This window comes from Culex pipiens, chromosome 1 (assembly GCF_016801865.2).
Source record: "Culex pipiens pallens isolate TS chromosome 1, TS_CPP_V2, whole genome shotgun sequence".
NCBI lineage: Eukaryota > Metazoa > Arthropoda > Insecta > Diptera > Culicidae > Culex > Culex pipiens.
In genome coordinates, this window is record NC_068937.1 from 66508480 (window position 1) to 66527377 (window position 18898).

Consider the following 18898-nt stretch of genomic DNA (forward strand, 5'->3'; position numbering starts at 1 on the left):
GCTAAATCTCTTTAAAAACTCATCCAACCATGAAAATTATTTTTTGTTGCCTGACAGGTAGACTTTCAGGTATGTCCAAATTACCCCACAAGCCATGTCCAAATTACCCCCATAGCATATTCTATCATAAATTGCAATTTTTGATGATAAAAATTGATAAAATGCACAATTTTTATACGTACATATCTCAGGCATCGTCCAAGCAACCCCCTTCAACAAAAATAGACTTCTTTTTTGCCATATAACCCCTGCAAAACCTTATTTCCCAACCCTCAAATATTAGAACTTAAGGCAGTGCCAACCTGCCTTTGGAAACTTTTACATATTATACCAAAACTACTTAAACTATTTCAACTTTTTTGGTTTGTCCATACTTCTAGGCCATTACTAGTACTAGCCTTATCACTTAAATTGCTGTTTTCACGTTATATCCAAAGAAAACGTGATTTTTAAAGGGGTGTCCAAATTACCCCCACTGTCCATATTAGAGCAGTTCTCTAGGATTTCGGTCATTCGATTTTTTTTGTATTTTTTAATCCGACTGAAACTTTTTTGGTGCCTTCGGTATGCCCAAAGAAGCCATTTTGCATCATTAGTTTGTCCATATAATTTTCCATACAAAGTTGGCAGCTGTCCATACAAAAATGATGTATGAAAATTCAAAAATCGGTATCTTTTGAAGGAATTTTTTGATCGATTTGGTGTCTTCGGCAAAGTTGTAGGTATGGATACGGACTACACTGAAAAAAATGATACACGGTAAAAAAATTTGGTGATTTTTTTATTTAACTTTTTATCACTAAAACTTGATTTGCAAAAAAACACTATTTTTAATTTTTTTTATTTTTTGATATGTTTTAGAGGACATAAAATGCCAACTTTTCAGAAATTTCCAGGCTGTGCAAAAAATCATTGACCGAGTTATGAATTTTTTAATCAATACCGATTTTTTCAAAAAATCGAAATTTTGGTCGCAAAAATTTTTCAACTTCATTTTTCGATGTAAAATCAAATTTGCAATCAAAAAGTACTTTAGTGAAATTTTGATAAAGTGCACCGTTTACAAGTTATAGCCATTTTTAGGTGACTTTTTTGAAAATAGTCGCAGTTTTTCATTTTTTTAAATTAGTGCACATGTTTGCCCACTTTTGAAAAAAATATTTTTGAAAAGCTGAGAAAATTCTCTATATTTTGCTTCTTCAGACTTTGTTGATACGACCTTTAGTTGCTGAGATATTGCAATGCAAAGGTTTAGAAACAGGAAAATTGATGTTTTCTAAGTCTCACCCAAACAGCCCACCATTTTTCAATGTCGATATCTCAGCAACTAATGGTCCGATTTTCAATGTTAATATATGAAACATTTGTGAAATTTTCCGATCTTTTTGAAAACAATATTTTCAAATTTTTTAAACCAAGACAAACATTTTAAAAGGGCGTAATATTGAATGTTTGATTGAAAATTAAAAATAGTGTTTTTTTGCAAATCAAGTTTTAGTGATAAAAAGTTAAATAAAAAAATCACCAATTTTTTTTTACCGTGTATCTTTTTTTTTTCAGTGTAGTCCGTATCCATACCTACAACTTTGCCGAAGACACCAAATCGATCAAAAAATTCCTTCAAAAGATACCGATTTTTGAATTTTCATACATCATTTTTGTATGGACAGCTGCCAACTTTGTATGGAAAATTATATGGACAAACTAATGATGCAAAATGGCTTCTTTGGGCATACCGAAGGCACCAAAAAAGTTTCAGACGGATTAAAAAATACAAAAATTAAAATTGAAGAAAAAAGACCGATTTCGTAGAGAATTGCTCATTACCCCAAACTCCCCTAGTAAAGTAAATCTTTCCCTGTTCCTGAGGGGAACACACCCGTGAAGAGTATCGGGGCCGGCATTTACAAAGCGGATTCAGTGACAGTTAATTATTTCAACTTAATGTTAACATGTTGAGGTTAATGTTAACATTCCATTGGTTGTCTTCCTAAGGTGTCTTGATAAGGTCCAGTTTGTGACGATACACTACCTTCCCTTTACTAAGCAATCGAATCCAGAAGGGAAAAGATCACCAGTTGTGATGGTCCGAGCCGGGATTTGAACCCCGATCTACCGCTTACGAGGCGGAAGCGTTACCACTGGGCTACATGGCTCGGTCTATGGAGATTGCAGCAAATTTTGATGAAACGTAAATGTTCAAAATGGCATAGATTATGATCCAATCTTTCAAGTGATCTTAGTTTCATGTTTAACATCGGTTAGCAAAAAAAGTACTCGATTAACAAACACAAAAAAATAAGTTTTGTCAAAAAAATGTTCCAGTTATTAGATGAAAACTTCAGTTTTTGGTTTGGAAACAACCTTTACCTTTCCAACGATGTATAATTGTCCTAATAAAATATTTAAAATGGCTGAGCTATGTTAAAATTAAACAATCAGCCTTTTTTACGAAAAACGCAAGTTTTTTCTCCATTTTTTGACTTCCAGCTTGCGTACAGTCATCCCACATATTCGGAACGGTTTACAGATCAGCCAATGCTCCAAAAATCATAGCAAATCGATAATTTAACTTAATGATTCGTTTTTACCTTTATTTGAAAGCTTTTCTTGCGATCTTTCGAATGCTGTATCGAACAACTGCAAATTTTAACTTTTATATCAAGTTTTTGAAGAAAAACTTTGACCCTTGAAATCCACAAATTCGGAACACTTTTTTCTTACGGATGTAAACAAACTTTGGTACTCTCCATGAGTACATATTTTTACAAAATAATGACTTCACGCACTGAAACCAACGAAACTAAAGCATAGTTATGATTTACGAATGGTCTGATAACTTTTTTTGTGACAATATCAATTACATACAGGTGTTCCTCAATTGTGGGAGGCACAATAACATCTCACAATCATGCACCCAAAACTGGCAGCGCTAGTCTGAGAGAATGATGGTATCAAGTCGAGAGAATAGTGGTACCATTCACGGACGCAGAGAACACAGCTCGAGATGGGCGATAGAACTATTCTCTCGAGGTTCATTTGCAAAAAAAGTTCATCCGTCAAACAAAAAACCAAAAGTGTCGACAACGAGAATCGAACCAGAGACCTTTGACAAACCAATCCAATGACTTAGCTGCCTCGGCCACCACAGCTTGGTGACCAAGGAGAAGTCAGGTGACCAGGAGAAGTTGATGTATGACACTTGTTGGAGATTTATTGATTCAACTAACGAATGAACTCATTTGTTATGATGGTGTGAGTTGGTACCATTATTCTATCGATTTTGGCACTGAGCCCTCAATAAATTTTGAGAGAACGATTATCTCGACTCTGAATTTTGGGTGTGGAACAGGCAATTTGGTGGCAGTGTTTTGCTGCTCTGGATAAAATAGTCATGAAATGAGGTTTTTTGTTCAAAAAGTACTACTTTTACTAGTGAAATAGCAAGAGAATGTCCAAATGAAGGCCCTAAAAATAGTAGGGTCGACAGAAAAGTTGCGTTTACCATGTTATTGACAAATTATCACAAAAGTGTTCCGAATTTGTGGGTGTTCCGAATATGTGGGATGAGGTCTCTTTTTAGTTTGACACCCATGTTACACGGAGTTCACACACACTACCAAACGTTATTTTTGATAGTGTTCGTGAGCGCCGTGTAAAAAGTGACAGTTCGTCACTTTATAGTTTGACTTTGACCAACCAACGGGGTACAAACTAAAAAAGTGTCAAACAAAAAAGTAACCAACCACCGGGGGCTGATTGTAATACAATATAAAAATTTAAGAGATTAAAAATTGTAGAATCTAAGTATTTCAAAATTATAAAATTTTAAATTTTGAGAATTTAAGAACTTTAGAACTCTAAACTTCTAAAATAGTAAAATTCAAAAATTCTATAAATCTTTAATTCTAGAATTCTGAAATTTAAAATCCTTAAATTCAAAAAAAAATTAAATCCTCCAAAACCATCGAGTTTTGAGTGCATTCTTAAAATTCTTGATATTCGAAAAAAAATCATAAATATCAAAGATTTAATTTCATTTTTCAATTATGCAGATAATTTAAATTTTTACGATTCTAACATTCGAACATTTGAAAATTGTTTGAAGTCTTTTAAGTTCTTAGCTTCCTCAAAGCATGGACTTTGGAGTCTTCAGAAACACATGCACCTTAAATTTAAAAAAAAAACTTTGGAGACAGTTGCAAAGTAACCGCCGACCTTACAAGTCGCATTCTCAACGCCAGTCCGCCGTTTGTGTGCGCGTCGCCACTTTTTTAAAATGTGCACCGTAGACAAAAACAGTGTGGTTCTGGATTTTTGTCAACTCCAAAACCAACCAAGCCCAAAGCTTGTAAATCAATTTCTCGCAGACCTTCAAGTAAACCAAGAAAACTTGCGAGCATTGCAATTATGCAATAATAGAAGAAAAATAGCCGTGCTGCAGTTCGCCGACTCAGCAATAGGGACGTGGCGTTACATCGTGCTGCCATCTGGATTTTCTAAGTGCAAGAGTGGAAAAGTGCTGAGTCATTGTCTAAAAATAGACGGCGTCCTACCTCGCCCAGCAAAATGAAGTCGATAAAGTAGTCGACCTACCTCTGTTATTTTGTTATCAAATCAATCACTGTAAACAATGCTGCTGCTGCAGTGACGATTATAGGCAAAAAATACTAAAATTTTAAATTTCTTAAATTTAGATTTTTTTATAATTTTGAAATTTTGATTTTTTTAGAATTTAAGGATTTTAAATTTCAGAATTTTAGAATTAAAGATTTATAGAATTTTAGAATTTTACTTTTTCAGAATTTTAGAGTTCTAAAGTTCTCAAATTCTCAAAATTTAAAATTTTATAATTTTGAAATACTTATATTTTACAATTTCCAATCTCTTAAATTTTTATATTGTATTAAAATAAGCCCCCGGTGGTTGGTTACTTTTTCGTTTGACACTTTTTAAGTTTGTACCCCGTTGGTTGGTCAAAGTCAAACTATAAAGTGACGAACTGTTACTTTTTACACGGTGCTCACGAACACTATCAAAAATAACGTTTGCTAGTGTGTGTGAACTCCGTGTAAAATGGGTGTCAAACTAAAAAGTTACCCCTTCGTTTGACAACAGTTGGTGTCAAACCATCGGGTTTTGAGTGTATTCTTAAAATTCTTGATATTTGAAAAAAAAATCATAAATATCAAAGATTTCATTTCATTTTTAAATTATTCAGATATTTTAAATTTATACGATTCCAACATTCGAACATTTTAAAATTGTTTGAAGTCTTTTAAGTTCTTAGCTTCCTCAAAGCATGGACTTTGGGGTCTTCAGAAACACATGCACCTTAAATTAAAAAAAAACTTTGGAGACAGTTGCAAAGTAACCGCCGACCTTACAAGTCGCATTCTCAACGCCAGTCCGCAGTTTGTGTGCGCGTCGCCACTTTTTTAAAATGTGCACCGTAGACAAAAACAGTGTGGTTCTGGATTTTTGTCAACTCCAAAACCAACCAAGCCCAAAGCTTGTAAAACAATTTCTCGCAGACCTTCAAGTAAACAAAGCAAACTTGCGAGAATTGCAATTATGCAATAGAAGAAGAATAGCCGTGCTGCCGTTCGCCGGCTCAGCAATGGCCTCGTCCATCATCGACAAACTTCTGGTATATCAGGGTTGCAAAATCCCGATTTACCTGGACAACAACGCTACGGAAGTTCGTGTGCTTGACCTACCTCTGGGCATAAGCAATGATGACGTAGTCAAAGTGATGAGTAAATACGGCGAAATTTTGACCATCACCAACGACCGCTGGATTAACTTCTTCCCGTGATCCCAAATGGAGTTCGGACCCTGCGGATGTTGCTGAAACAGCCAACGCCGAAATCAATCACTGTAAACAATGCTGCTGCAGCAGTGACGATTATGGGCAAAAAATCGCTTTGCAAACTCAAAGCAAAGAACAAAAAATGTGTGGATTCGAGTAAAATGGTGTGTGTGTGTGTGTGTGTGTGTGTGTGTGTGTGTGTGTGTGTGTGTGTGTGTGTGTGGTCCAATCCAATACCCGCTAACCGGCAGCGATATTATGGGAAAGTATAGTTTGTATCAGACTTTGTATATGCGAATATTGATACAACTTATCTCAGTCCCGGGTATTAGGTGGTGATGATAGCCCTCGCGCTGCTTCCAACGACCCATTTCAGAATGACAGAGCTCCTTGCGGTCCAATTCCGAGGTCGCTGGGCATTGTTCGGCCCCGCCTAAACATAAAAGCAAGCATCTGAAGGATCTAAGAATCTAAGTATTTCAAAATTATAAAATTTTAAATTTAGAGAATTTAAGAACTTTAGAACTCTAAAATTCTGAAATAGTAAAATTCAAAAATTCTATAAATCTTTAATTCTAGAATTCTGAAATTTAAAATCCTTAAATTCTAAAACAAATTAAATCCTCCAAAACCATCGAGTTTTGAGTGCCTTCTTAAAATTCTTGATATTCGAAAGAAATCATAAATATCAAAGATTTCATTTCATTTTTCAATTATGCAGATATTTTAGATTTTTACGATTCTAACATTCGAACATTTTAAAATTGTTTGAAGTCTTTTAAGTTCTTCGCTTCCTCAAAGCATGGACTTTGGGGTCTTCAGAAACACGAAACGAAACTATTGGCACTACGCCCCCCGGGGCATGGCCTTCCTCTAACGTGGGATTTCTGCTCCAGCGCCTCTGACGAGACAGGAGAAACCGGGACCGACGTTTTACTTCACCATCCGATAGAAGCTCAGTGGATAAGGCGGGAATCGAACCCGCGTCTCATAGCATCATCGGGATCGGCAGCCGAAGCCACTACCCCTGCGCCACGAGACCCACACATGCACCTTAAATTTAAAAAAAAAACTTTGGAGACAGTTGCAAAGTAACCGCCGACCTTACAAGTCGCATTCTCAACGCCAGTCCGCAGTTTGTGTGCGCGTCGCCACTTTTTTAAAATGTGCACCGTAGACAAAAACAGTGTGGTTCTGGATTTTTGTCAACTCCAAAACCAACCAAGCCCAAAGCTTGTAAAACAATTTCTCGCAGACCTTCAAGTAAACCAAGCAAACTTGCGAGCATTGCAATTATGCAATAGAAGAAGAATAGCCGTGCTGCAGTTCGCCGGCTCAGCAATGGCCTCGTCCATCATCGACAAACTTCTGGTATATCAGGGTTGCAAAACCCCGATTTACCTGGACAACAACGCTACGGAAGTTCGTGTGCTTGACCTACCTCTAGGCATAAGCAATGATGACGTAGTCAAAGTGATGAGTAAATACGGCGAAATTTTGACCATCACCAACGACCGCTGGATTAACTTCTTCCCAGGGATCCCAAATGGAGTTCGGACCCTGCGGATGTTGCTGAAACAGCCAACGCCGAAATCAATCACTGTAAACAATGCTGCAGTGACGATTATGGGCAAAAAATCGCTTTGCAAACTCAAAGCAAAGAACAAAAAATGTGTGGATTCGAGTAAAATGGTGTGTGTGTGTGTGTGTGTGTGTGTGTGTGTGTGTGTGGTCCAATCCAATACCCGCTAACCGGCAGCGATATTATGGGAAATGTTGATACAACTTATCTCAGTCCCGGGTATTAGGTGGTGATGATAGCCCTCGCGCTGCTTCCAACGACCCATTTCAGAATGACAGAGCTCCTTGCGGTCCAATTCCGAGGTCGCTGGGCATTGTTCGGCCCCGCCTAAACATAGAAGCAAGCATCTGAAGGAAACTCGATCTATATTTAGACTTCCAATCTCCACAGGCAAATCAGGGATCAGCGCGTATTCAATATGAGAAGATAACATGTTTCAACACTTGAAATAGTCTGAACACCACTGCATTCCCAACATACCCATTCACACTTAATTTCCATTTTTATTACCATGCCCGGACCTCGCACAACAAGACCAGGTTTTGTCTTTCAAAACACAAACCCTGCCTGGCTGTAGAGCCCACACACAGTTAGAACCACTTGGCGCAAGCATAATTGCTGATGCTTGCGTATAGCCTTTTTCGAACCATATTTCGGTTCATCGACAATTGGCCGGGACGCTGACTCCTGCTGAGCCAGCGCAAGGGTTCAACCCAGTACAAACCAACTCCAGAAGTCTATACTGTAGCACGTAAGTGTCACTCAAATTACATGTGATGCAACAAATTTGACTAGTATAAATACCCGAGCTCAAATAAACAAAAATGAGTCTTTTCGGCTGGAACATCAAGGCGACTTGTCTACTTTATTTCGAGCTCCGAGCTGGTTACTGCTCCTCGCAGTCTACCACACCTTGGATAGCTCTTAATGCAAAGAAAGTCCCTGCAGGTTTCCCCGCGGTTCTTACCCCTCGCACTGTCGAACGTTTGAGATATTATACACTGTTCGAGCCTGAACCTTTCAGCTCGAAGAAAATTTTGCTTTGTTTTGACAGCACTGCGGTTGCTTCGATCTCAGTCGCAGCAAATTTGGCAACCCAGCCTACGCCGTTGCCAACAACGAAGAAAACGCGCGCAACGACGTGCGCGTGGCTAGCAACAGCACATCGGTGTTGACGCCCGAAGAGGAGGAGAGAGCGCACGAAACGTGCGCGAAACCAGCAAGTTCATCGCAAGCAGCCGAACCGGTCGGACGTCAAGTCGAGCGCGTCGCGATCGTCGGAGGAGACACTAGTTTTATTCACTTAATTTAGTTATAGTTATTAAATAGAAAGTAGTGAGAGAAATTCTAATGTTTTCTGTTGCCTGCGATACTTCCGATCCTCCCAAAACTGGTTCCCCAAGTCCGCCGAAAGTTTGTGTGAAAAAATACAGTCCGCTCCGAACATGGTCCAAACGAGCCGGATGTGGTGAACCGGGAGTGTGGAGACAGTGCAAGGCGGAGGGTCGTTTCTGTCGCGGCAAGTGGGCACAAGGCCCACTGAGTGAAAAAAGACGCCGCGAAGAAAAGTGTGAAGAAGACGCCATCTTGGCTGAAAAAATGTGCTCGTGAAGACAAAAACGTCATTTTGGAAAAGTGACCAGCGCAAAAGTGCGACGCCATTTTGGAAACGTCCAAAATGCGTCCGAAAAAAGAGTGAAAAGTGCTAAGCGACGCCATCTTGGATGCGTCCAGAGCCTTCTGAAGCCGGAAAAAGGTTCCGGAAAGAAGGTTCAAGTGTAGTGAAGTTCCGGCCAAGAGGACACAAAGTTCCCCCAAGTACCGCGATTACAGACTTGGCAGTTTTCCGTGCTTGGTTCGGACACTGGGTCCGATCGTTGGTGTTCCTCTTGTGCCGGAAACTGCCCTAAGGCGCCTGCAACAACTCCCGGGCGCGACGCTGAGTAAGGACGCGTCGACTCCAGAGATGAAGAAGCGGAGGTTACAGGCAGAGTCGGAAGAAGCTTTCGGGAAGTGGTCCTGGAAGTGAACTCCAAAGAAGAGGAGCGAAAACCTTCTGCGATCTTGGTCCGGAAGTGAAGACGCTCGAAGTGAGAAGGCTTTCGCGAAACTGGTTCCGGTAGAAAACGCGAAGAAGTGGTTCCGGAAAAGGTGCGCAGAACGTTTTGGAAAGTGGTTCCGGAAGTTCGGCGCAGAGTGCAAGTAAGCGGGTAGAAGAACCCCAAAGTGAAGGCGAACGGTTCCAGCAGCCGTTCCGAGCTCAGTGCCCTGCCACTGTAGCATCGGTGTTCAAAGTGCTTCGCCCGAGGAAGCCATCAAAGAAGCTGAGGAACTCGGAGAAGGCGGCCACACCGAATAAGACACCGGAGTAAGATCGGCAAGAAGTCCGGTCACTAAGTGCACTTAGTGATCCCCTGCGGAGCGAGCAGTGTAAAGGAGCTGACGGAGATGGAGCGGTTCAACGACGTCGTCCACCAGCGTGAGCTGGCTCAAGGTAAGCTCACCACTATTCTTGACAGCTTGGAAGATGCCACGACGCTCACATGGGCAGCGTTGAAGACGTGTCAGAAGGAGGTAGAAGCCGCGTACGATGCGTACCACACGGCGTACGGACAGATCCTTGGCATGATTCCGTCAACATCACGGGACGAACAAGATGCCCTCTACGACGCCTTCGACGACCTGCACACAGAGGTCCTGACGGTCATCGAAGAGAAGCTGCTAGAAGTGAGCCAGCCGACACGACGAAGAAACGCGTACACGCCTGGTGTACCACAACGGGTGGACGAGACAACGAACCCAACAACCGCTAAGATCGTCGGATGCGCCAACGAGACGACCATCGACGAACCCCCGAAGCGTTCCGGGAAGCTGCTGGCAGAGCAGCTGGACACGGAAGATCGGGTACGAACGGAGTTTACCATCCCGCATGGTGAACGTTCCAAGAACACCACCAAGATCAAGAAGCCCAAGGTCATCGAGAAGATCAAGACCGCTGACGAGAAGGACTCGTCACAACCCACCAAGAAGACACCCGGACAAACCACAACGGACAAACCGGGTCAGCAGCGAATGGTCTTGAACACCGGAAGCAAGCCAGCACAGACGTGCGACGTGTGCGGACTAGGCCAGCACAAGAGCTGGAAGTGTCCGCAGTTCCTGGAGAAGACAGTCCCCGAGCGGCTGTTTAAGACAAAAGAGAAGCGCCTCTGCTTCAACTGCCTCCGGACGGGCCATACCTCGGCGCAGTGTGTGTCTACCGGAGCGTGCGCGACGTGCGAGAAGCGGCACCACACCCTGCTGCACGCCGAGTACCGGAGAAACCCCAAGCAATCGACAACACAAACAAGGGTGGAGCAACCTGGTGCTCCACAACAAGCCGAAACGAGTTCAGTGACGCCAGAGGCCAGCTCCTCTGTACAAGGACAACTAGTGCCCGACGCGCTTTCAGCCGTCGCGGACTTTCGGAATAAACCCGGACACAACGCGAACGAGATGGCTAGCGTCGAGCAGATGCAGCCACGTTCCGACACATCGATGATTCCTGCTGGAGTCCAACTCGCCGTCAGAGTCAACTTGGTGGCTCTGCGCGAGACGAGCTTCAGCCAGGTCTTGGACGTCACGATTGGAGGTGGCGAAGCACGCGAAGAAGCGCTTCGGGCTCAAGCTGCGGCGTTTGAGGACGAACCCGAGTTGGAGCAGCACACCGAAGAGCGTGAAGTTAATGCCTACAAGGAAGCAAGTGGTGTGAGTGATCCAACGAGTCTGAAGAAGATTTACCTGTCGTTCCACGCGATGCCTCAAACATCGAAGACGACGCCGGAGTGCCAAGCCGAGCGTTTCCAAAGAAGAGATACAAAGTGCAGCATCCTGCTGCAACCGAACGCATCGTGGCTCGTGGAGCTGACGATGGTGCGTACAAGGACGGCCTCAGCGCCGTTCACAGCTGCTGCCGCCTGCATGCAGCTGATGGTGGGTGAGCGGTCGAGGTTTCCAGGAGTTGCAGCACCAGCGAAGGCGAGGCAGATGAGCTGCGTTGGAAGATCCCACCCACACGAGCGGTCGGTGTATGCCGACCCACTGAAGCGAGTGACACCTGACGGGCCTGGAGAATGATCATGGAGAAGCAGAACAAGATGCCGGTTTCCTACAATCGGCAAGCATCAACAAGCACTGGAGCACATCCCACGGGTCGGCCAGGCCTTTTGGCAGCCCCTGCGACTGTCAATTGCGCTGACCGACACATCCTGTAAGAATGCAACGAAGTTAAGCCCGGTTTTGGAGAACAGGGCGAAAAGGGTTCGCATCGACTTGCGGATCCCAAGAGCGCCCGACGAAGAAGTAAAAGAAAACTTACCTGGTCAACGTACGGCCAAACGTGGAAGGCGAAAGAGTGACCTTTGGATCGCCTGGAGATCAACGGCAGTTCTCGCGGGTGGAGGATGTTCGAGCCTGAACCTTTCAGCTCGAAGAAAATTTTGCTTTGTTTTGACAGCACTGCGGTTGCTTCGATCTCAGTCGCAGCGAATTTGGCAACCCAGCCTACGCCGTTGCCAACAACGAAGAAAACGCGCGCAACGACGTGCGCGTGGCTAGCAACAGCACATCGGCGATGACGCCCGAAGAGGAGGAGAGAGCGCACGAAACGTGCGCGAAACCAGCAAGTTCATCGCAAGCAGCCGAACCGATCGGACGTCAAGTCGAGCGCGTCGCGATCGTCGGAGGAGACACTAGTTTTATTCACTTCATTTAGTTATAGTTATTAAATAGAAAGTAGTGAGAGAAATTCTAGTGTTTTCTGTTGCCTGCGATACTTCCGATCCTCCCAAAACTGGTTCCCCAAGTCCGCCGAAAGTTTGTGTGAAAAAATACAGTCCGCTCCGAACAAACACTACGGATCAATTTCACTGCTAGAGTGTAAACCTTCTGATGGCCGACTGCTTAGCGTCCCAGACAATCAATCTAAAGGCGTGAGTTTGAATCCTGATTCAATTTCGTTTTTGTTCATATTCAAAGTTCCAATTAATGATTCCAAATTTCAAAGGTACCGACCGGGATTTGATCCCTGAACCTTCTGCTTGGGAGGCAGAAGCCGTAACCATTAAGCCACGGAGCCGGTTTCCGTGTGGATTCGAGTAAAATGGTGAACCAAAAAAGCAATACATCACCGAATGAACCTGAGCCAAACAGCAGCAGCAGTAAAAGCAATAACAGTGAACCTGACCTATATGCAATGCAAACAAGTGAAATTGACGAAGAAGACAACGATTGATTCGAGACCGTGCTTTCTAAGCACACTCGCAAAACCCGGAAGCGCTTACAGGCATATTTGGACGCGGATGACGAATTAACAACAAAACGAAGAGAGATGGCTGAAGAAGAAACAACAGATGAAGAAGATGAAGATGTCATAAAAGCAAAATATTATAAGAAAAAGTGTTTTGAGATAACTTCTAAATCCCTGGAAGAAGAGGACGAAGATAAACTTGAAGAACTTGATACACGGCGTCTTTTTCAGGGGGGTAGTATTTTTTGAGAAATAGCAAGAAAACTGTCATATACTGTAAAATGGGTGTCAAACTAAAAAGTTACCCCTTTCGTTTGACAACAATTGGTGTCAAACCATCGGGTTTTGAGTGTATTCTTAAAATTCTTGATATTTAAAAAAAAATCATAAATATCAAAGATTTCATTTCATTTTAAATTATTCAGATATTTTAAATTTTTACGATTCCAACATTCGAACATTTTAAAATTGTTTGAAGTCTTTTAAGTTCTTAGCTTCCTCAAAGCATGGACTTTGGGGTCTTCAGAAACACATGCACCTTAAATTAAAAAAAAACTTTGGAGACAGTTGCAAAGTAACCGCCGACCTTACAAGTCGCATTCTCAACGCCAGTCCGCAGTTTGTGTGCGCGTCGCCACTTTTTTAAAATGTGCACCGTAGACAAAAACAGTGTGGTTCTGGATTTTTGTCAACTCCAAAACCAACCAAGCCCAAAGCTTGTAAAACAATTTCTCGCAGACCTTCAAGTAAACCAAGCAAACTTGCGAGCATTGCAATTATGCAATAGAAGAAGAATAGCCGTGCTGCAGTTCGCCGGCTCAGCAATGGCCTCGTCCATCATCGACAAACCTCTGGTATATCAGGGTTGCAAAACCCCGATTTACCTAGACAACAACGCTACGGAAGTTCGTGTGCTTGACCTACCTCTAGGCATAAGCAATGATGACGTAGTCAAAGTGATGAGTAAATACGGCGAAATTTTGACCATCACCAACGACCGCTGGATTAACTTCTTCCCAGGTATCCCAAATGGAGTTCGGACCCTGCGGATGTTGCTGAAACAGCCAACGCCGAAATCAATCACTGTAAACAATGCTGCTGCAGCAGTGACGATTATGGGCAAAAAATCGCTTTGCAAACTCAAAGCAAAGAACAAAAAATGTGTGGATTCGAGTAAAATGGTGAATCAAAAAAGCAATACATCACCGAATGAACCTGAGCCAAACAGCAGCAGCAGTAAAAGCAATAACAGTGAACCTGACCTATATGCAATGCAAACAAGTGAAATTGACGAAGAAGACAACGATTGATTCGAGACCGTGCTTTCTAAGCACACTCGCAAAACCCGGAAGCGCTTACAGGCATATTTGGACGCGGATGACGAATTAACAACAAAACGAAGAGAGATGGCTGAAGAAGAAACAACAGATGAAGAAGATGAAGATGTCATAAAAGCAAAATATTATAAGAAAAAGTGTTGTGAGATAACTTCTAAATCCCTGGAAGAAGAGGACGAAGATAAACTTAAAAGATAAAAGAACTTGATACTTACTTTTACTGCTCGTACAACCTCCGGGTCATGAGCTGTCTCCAGATGCGCAGCCACTGAACTCGGTCGTCGGTTGGAATTTCTCTGCTGCAGTTGTTGTCCGACGTAACCAACGATCCGAGGTACACAAACTCCTCCACAACCTGTAACTCGTCGCCATCGATCGTCATGCTCGGTCCTATGCGAGTCCTAAGGGACTCGGTTCCTCCTGCCAGCAGATACTTCGTCTTCGCAACATTCACCTTCAATCCAACCTTATCCGCTTCCCGCTTCAATTCGGTGTACCGCCTGGCCACATCCTCGAACGTTCTGCCGACAATGTCCATAGCAACGTCGGCATAGCAGATGAACTGGTTGGACCGGTTGATGATCGTGCCCCGCATGTTGAAGCCCGCCCGCCTCATAACACCTTCAAGCCCAATGTTGAAACAGAGGCCGGAGATACCGTCGCCTTGTCGCAGTCCCTTGCGCGATTCGATCGGGTCGGACATCGCTCCCGAAATCTTCACGCTGCACCGTGCCCCGTCCATCGTTGATTTCACCAGTCTGATCAGCTTCCCGGGAAAGCCGTTCTCGTACATGATCTTCCATAGCTCTTCGCGATCGACCTACGCGTACGACTCGGCTTTGAAATCGATGAACAGGTGGTGCGTCGGGATCTGGTACTCGCGACATTTTTGGAGGATTTGGCGTAGCAAAAAGATTTGGTCCGTCGTCGATTTCCCCTCCACTAAACCGGCTTGGTACGTCCCAACGAAATCCTTTGCTCGCTCCGACAGACGACAGAAGATGATCTGAGACAGCACTTTGTAGGCCGCGTTGAGAATGGTGATGGCTCGATAGTTCTCACATTCCAATTTGTCCCCCTTCTTGTAAATCGGGCATATTACTCCCTCTTTCCACTCCTCCGGTAGCTGTTCTGTGTCTCAGACCTTGACTATCAGCCGGTGTAGACAAGCCGCCAGCTTGTCTGGGCCCATCTTGATGAGTTCAGCACCGATACCATCCTTACCCGCTGCTTTGTTGTTCTTCAGCTTCTTGATGGCATCCTTAACTTCCCTCATCGTGGGTGCTGGCTCGTCCTCGCCGTCCACCATACCGCTAACGTAGTTTCCCCCGTCGCCCTGGTACTCCGCCTCTGGGCCGTTCAGGTGCTCGTCGAAGTGCTGCTTCCACCTTTCGATCACCTCACGCTCGTCCGTCAAGATGCCTCCGTCCTTATCCCGGCACATTTCGGCTCGCGGCATGAAGCCAGTCCGGGATTGGCTGAGTTTCTTGTAGAACATACGCGTTTCGTTGGAGCGATACAGCTGTTCCACGTCCTGGCACTTCAACTCTTCCAGGCGGCGCTTCTTGTCCCGAAAGAGATGGGTTTGCTGTCTTCGCAACTGTTTGTACGACTCCTTGTTCCCACGGGTGTTGTGCAGCAGCCACTTGTCCCGCGCTGCTTTCTGGAAAACGGAATCGACGTAACACCTTATAATGTGGCCCTCTTAAACCTTGCGGTTTCGTCAACGGATCCACAGGCGTGTATCGTTCTTTTTGCGACAAGACTCCGCCTCCCGGGTCTCCTAAGTGTGAAGGTATGGCACGGGGAGAGGGCACCGAATACCTATATTTACACTTAGAATTTTTTGCGTCCGCCTCGGGATTCGAACCGGCGACCTCTGGATTGTGAGTCCACACAGGTAGCTTTCTTCTCGTCCCAAATCGCCTGACATTCCTCGTCGAACCAGCCGTTCCGTCGAACTCGGTCCACGTACCCGATGGCGCTTGATGCCGCTGCGTTGATGGCTGCTTTCATATGACTCCAGCAGGCCTCCAGAGGGGCTTCGGCGAGCTCACCCTCGTCAGGCAACGCAGCTTCGAGTTCCCGCGTGTACTGGGTAGCAACCTCATGGTCCTTGAGTCGCTCCAGGTTATACCGCTGCGGGCGACGGTACCAGATTTTGTGGACCTCAGACAGGCGTTGGCGCAGCTTTGCCACCAAAAGGTAGTGGTCCGAGTCGATGTCCGCGCCACGGTAGGTTCTGACGTCGATTATGTCCGAGAAGTGCCGACCATCAATGAGAATATGGTCGATTTGCGTCTCCGTGTCGTTTGGTGATCTCCAGGTGTACTTGTATAATGAGGTGTACTTGTATAATGAGGTGTGCTGGAAGAAGGTACTACGTATGGCCATTTTTCGGGAGGTAGCGAAATCGATGAGTCGTAGGCCGTTCTCGTTCGTCTGCTGGTGGGCGCTGAACCTCCCAATAACCGGTCTGAACTTCTCCTCCTGGCCGACTTAAGCGTTTAAGTCGCCGATGACAATCTTGACGTCGTGTTTTGGACACTTCCTGTACTCGCGGTCAAGAAGCTCGTAAAAAGCGTCCTTGTCATCGGCGTCGCTTCTCATGTGCGGGCTGTGCACATTGATGATGCTCAGGGTGAAGAATCGGCCCTTGATTATCAACCGGCACATTCTGTCGTTGACTGGCCACCAACCAATCACGCGCTTCGCCATTTCGCCCAGCACGATAAAAGCTGCCCCCAGCTCGTGTGTATCTCCGCCGCTCCAGTACATAGTATAACCCCCGTACTCTCGGTGGTCCTTCCCCTCCCAGCACACCTCCTGCAGCGACTTCGAGACCGCGGACCCGCAATTCGTAGGAAAGAATGCGGTCGCTCCCATCGAAATTGAGAGACATGCAGTTCCACGTCCCGAGTTTCCAATCCCTGGATCCCCGAAAATCGGGTCGGCGCTTGGATCGGCTCGCATCTGGAGCGCTCTGCACTTGAGTTTTACGGCGGGTGCGTGTAGCCATCACCAACCCCCTGTCTCGCCGGAGGGAAAATGAGCAGTTCTCTCAGATTTCGGTCATTCGATTTTTTTGTATTTTTTAATCCGACTGAAACTTTTCTGGTGCCTTCGGTATGCCCAAAGAAGCCATTTTGCATCATTAGTTTGTCCATATAGTTTTCCATGCAAATTTGCAGCTGTCCATACAAAAATGATGTATTGAAAAATTAAACACGGTAAAAAAAATTTGGTGATTTTTTATTTAACTTTTTGTCACTAAAACTTGATTTGCAAAAAACACTACTTTTTTTATTTATTTTTTTATTTGCTTAAGGGGACATAAAATGCCAACTTTTCAGAAATTTCCAGGTTGTGCAAAAAATCTTTGACCGAATTATGATTTTTTTTAATCAATAATGATTTTTTTCAAAAAATCGTAATATTGGTCGAAAAAATCTTGCAACTTCATTTTTCGGTGGAAAATCAAATTTGCAATCAAAAAGTACTTTAGTGAAATTTTGATAAAGTGCACCTTTTTCAAGTTATAACCATTTTTAGATAACTTCATTGGAAATAGTCGCAGTTTTTAATTTTTATAGTATTATTACTCTACTTTGCGCGCTCTCTCGTTTCTCTTCTCTCGCTATGCTCGTTACCTGCACTCGTTGCAGGCTGGCGCAGGCAAAAACAGTCTGAAGTGAAACGTTTGTGCGCAGGTATAATTTTCAAACAAATCATTTGATTTACCAGATACTTTGTTTACATTTTTCTTGTTGATCATTTCAGCGCCGTGGAGAACTTGAAACAACGGAACAGCTGGTGCTGGAGGATTCGGCGGCAGCCGACCGACAAAACAAAATCAAAGCGAACGCACGATTGGCATTAATCAAGGAAATCGTTTGAATCATCAGATAAGTACACATATTTAAATGTTACATATTACTGAGCAAAACTGTAATCTAAACCTTCTTGATTATTTAGGTGAAAAGAACAGAAACACATTTATATTATAACGCATGAGGACATGCTTTTTCACCCCCCGGAGGAATTATGTTCCGAAGCAAGTCCGATAACATGATCATTATCGGACTCTCTGTTTCTCTTTCCCAACAAGCCCAGACTTGTTGATTTAGGCCCACACGACTATACCTTCCCTTTACTAAGCAATCGAATCCAGAAGAGGAGGCTACGTAAAACGAGTAAAGGCTCCGCCAATTGTAGTGACTTCCGTCTCCGATTTGGCCAGCTTTCGAACGCAATTGAAGAATTGCAAGGAAACTTGCAATTTGAAGGTTTCGTTCCAGCTTGGTCGAAGAGGAGAATGTCGCTTGTTGACGGAATCTTTACAAGAACACCAAACTTTTGTTGGTTATTTGAAAAACCACAAACACAATTTCTACACGTATGAGACCAAGAATGCTCGTCCATTCAAGGCGGTCCTGAAAGGTCTCTCCAACGACTTGTCGGTGGATGAGATCAAAAACGAACTTAAGGTGGCTTAGCCCCATCCCAAGTAATACCATTGAAGAAAAAATCAAACGGGGATATTTCTCGCTTTGGTTTGACTTCACAATTTTATCTGATTCATTTCAGCAGAAATGAAATCAATAATTTGAAACTTTTGTACAAAGTACAGTTGTTGTTCCATGTACGGGAGCATTTTAAGAAACATGGCGGTAATGGCCAGAATTTGACCCAGTGCCGGCGTTCCCAGGCATTCGGTCACGTTACTGATCATTGCGCCATGGTTCCAAAATGCATGGTTTGCGGGGATTCTTCTCACGACAAGGACAATTGTCCCGTGAAAGAAGTCACCCAATTTAAATGTGCAAATTGTGGTGAAAATCACAAATAAAATTTCTGGGATTGCCCCATCAGAAAAAAGG

At 43.8% G+C, this 18898-nt stretch overlaps 3 protein-coding genes across 3 annotated transcripts in view; all 3 read right to left on the reverse strand.

The window, feature by feature from the left end:
* Nucleotides 1-18898, reverse strand: part of LOC120427827 (dynamin) — a 143129-nt gene that overhangs the window by 106713 nt on the left and 17518 nt on the right. The window lies entirely within an intron of this gene.
* LOC128092589 (uncharacterized) overlaps nt 14236-18898 on the reverse strand; it is a 101859-nt gene continuing 97196 nt past the window's right edge. Inside the window, exon 2 of the mRNA XM_052706788.1 lies at nt 14236-14838. Coding sequence (XP_052562748.1) covers nt 14236-14838 — 603 coding nt within the window. The remainder of the gene's footprint in view (nt 14839-18898) is intronic.
* On the reverse strand, nt 16518-16991 carry LOC128092591 (uncharacterized). Its single transcript, XM_052706793.1, has one exon. The coding sequence runs from the start codon at nt 16989-16991 to the stop codon at nt 16518-16520; it is 474 nt and encodes a 157-aa protein (XP_052562753.1).

Bases quoted from the DNA above. Each gene is read 5' to 3' on its own strand.
- LOC128092591 (XM_052706793.1), bottom strand. From the start codon at position 16,991: ATGCGAGCCGATCCAAGCGCCGACCCGATTTTCGGGGATCCAGGGATT.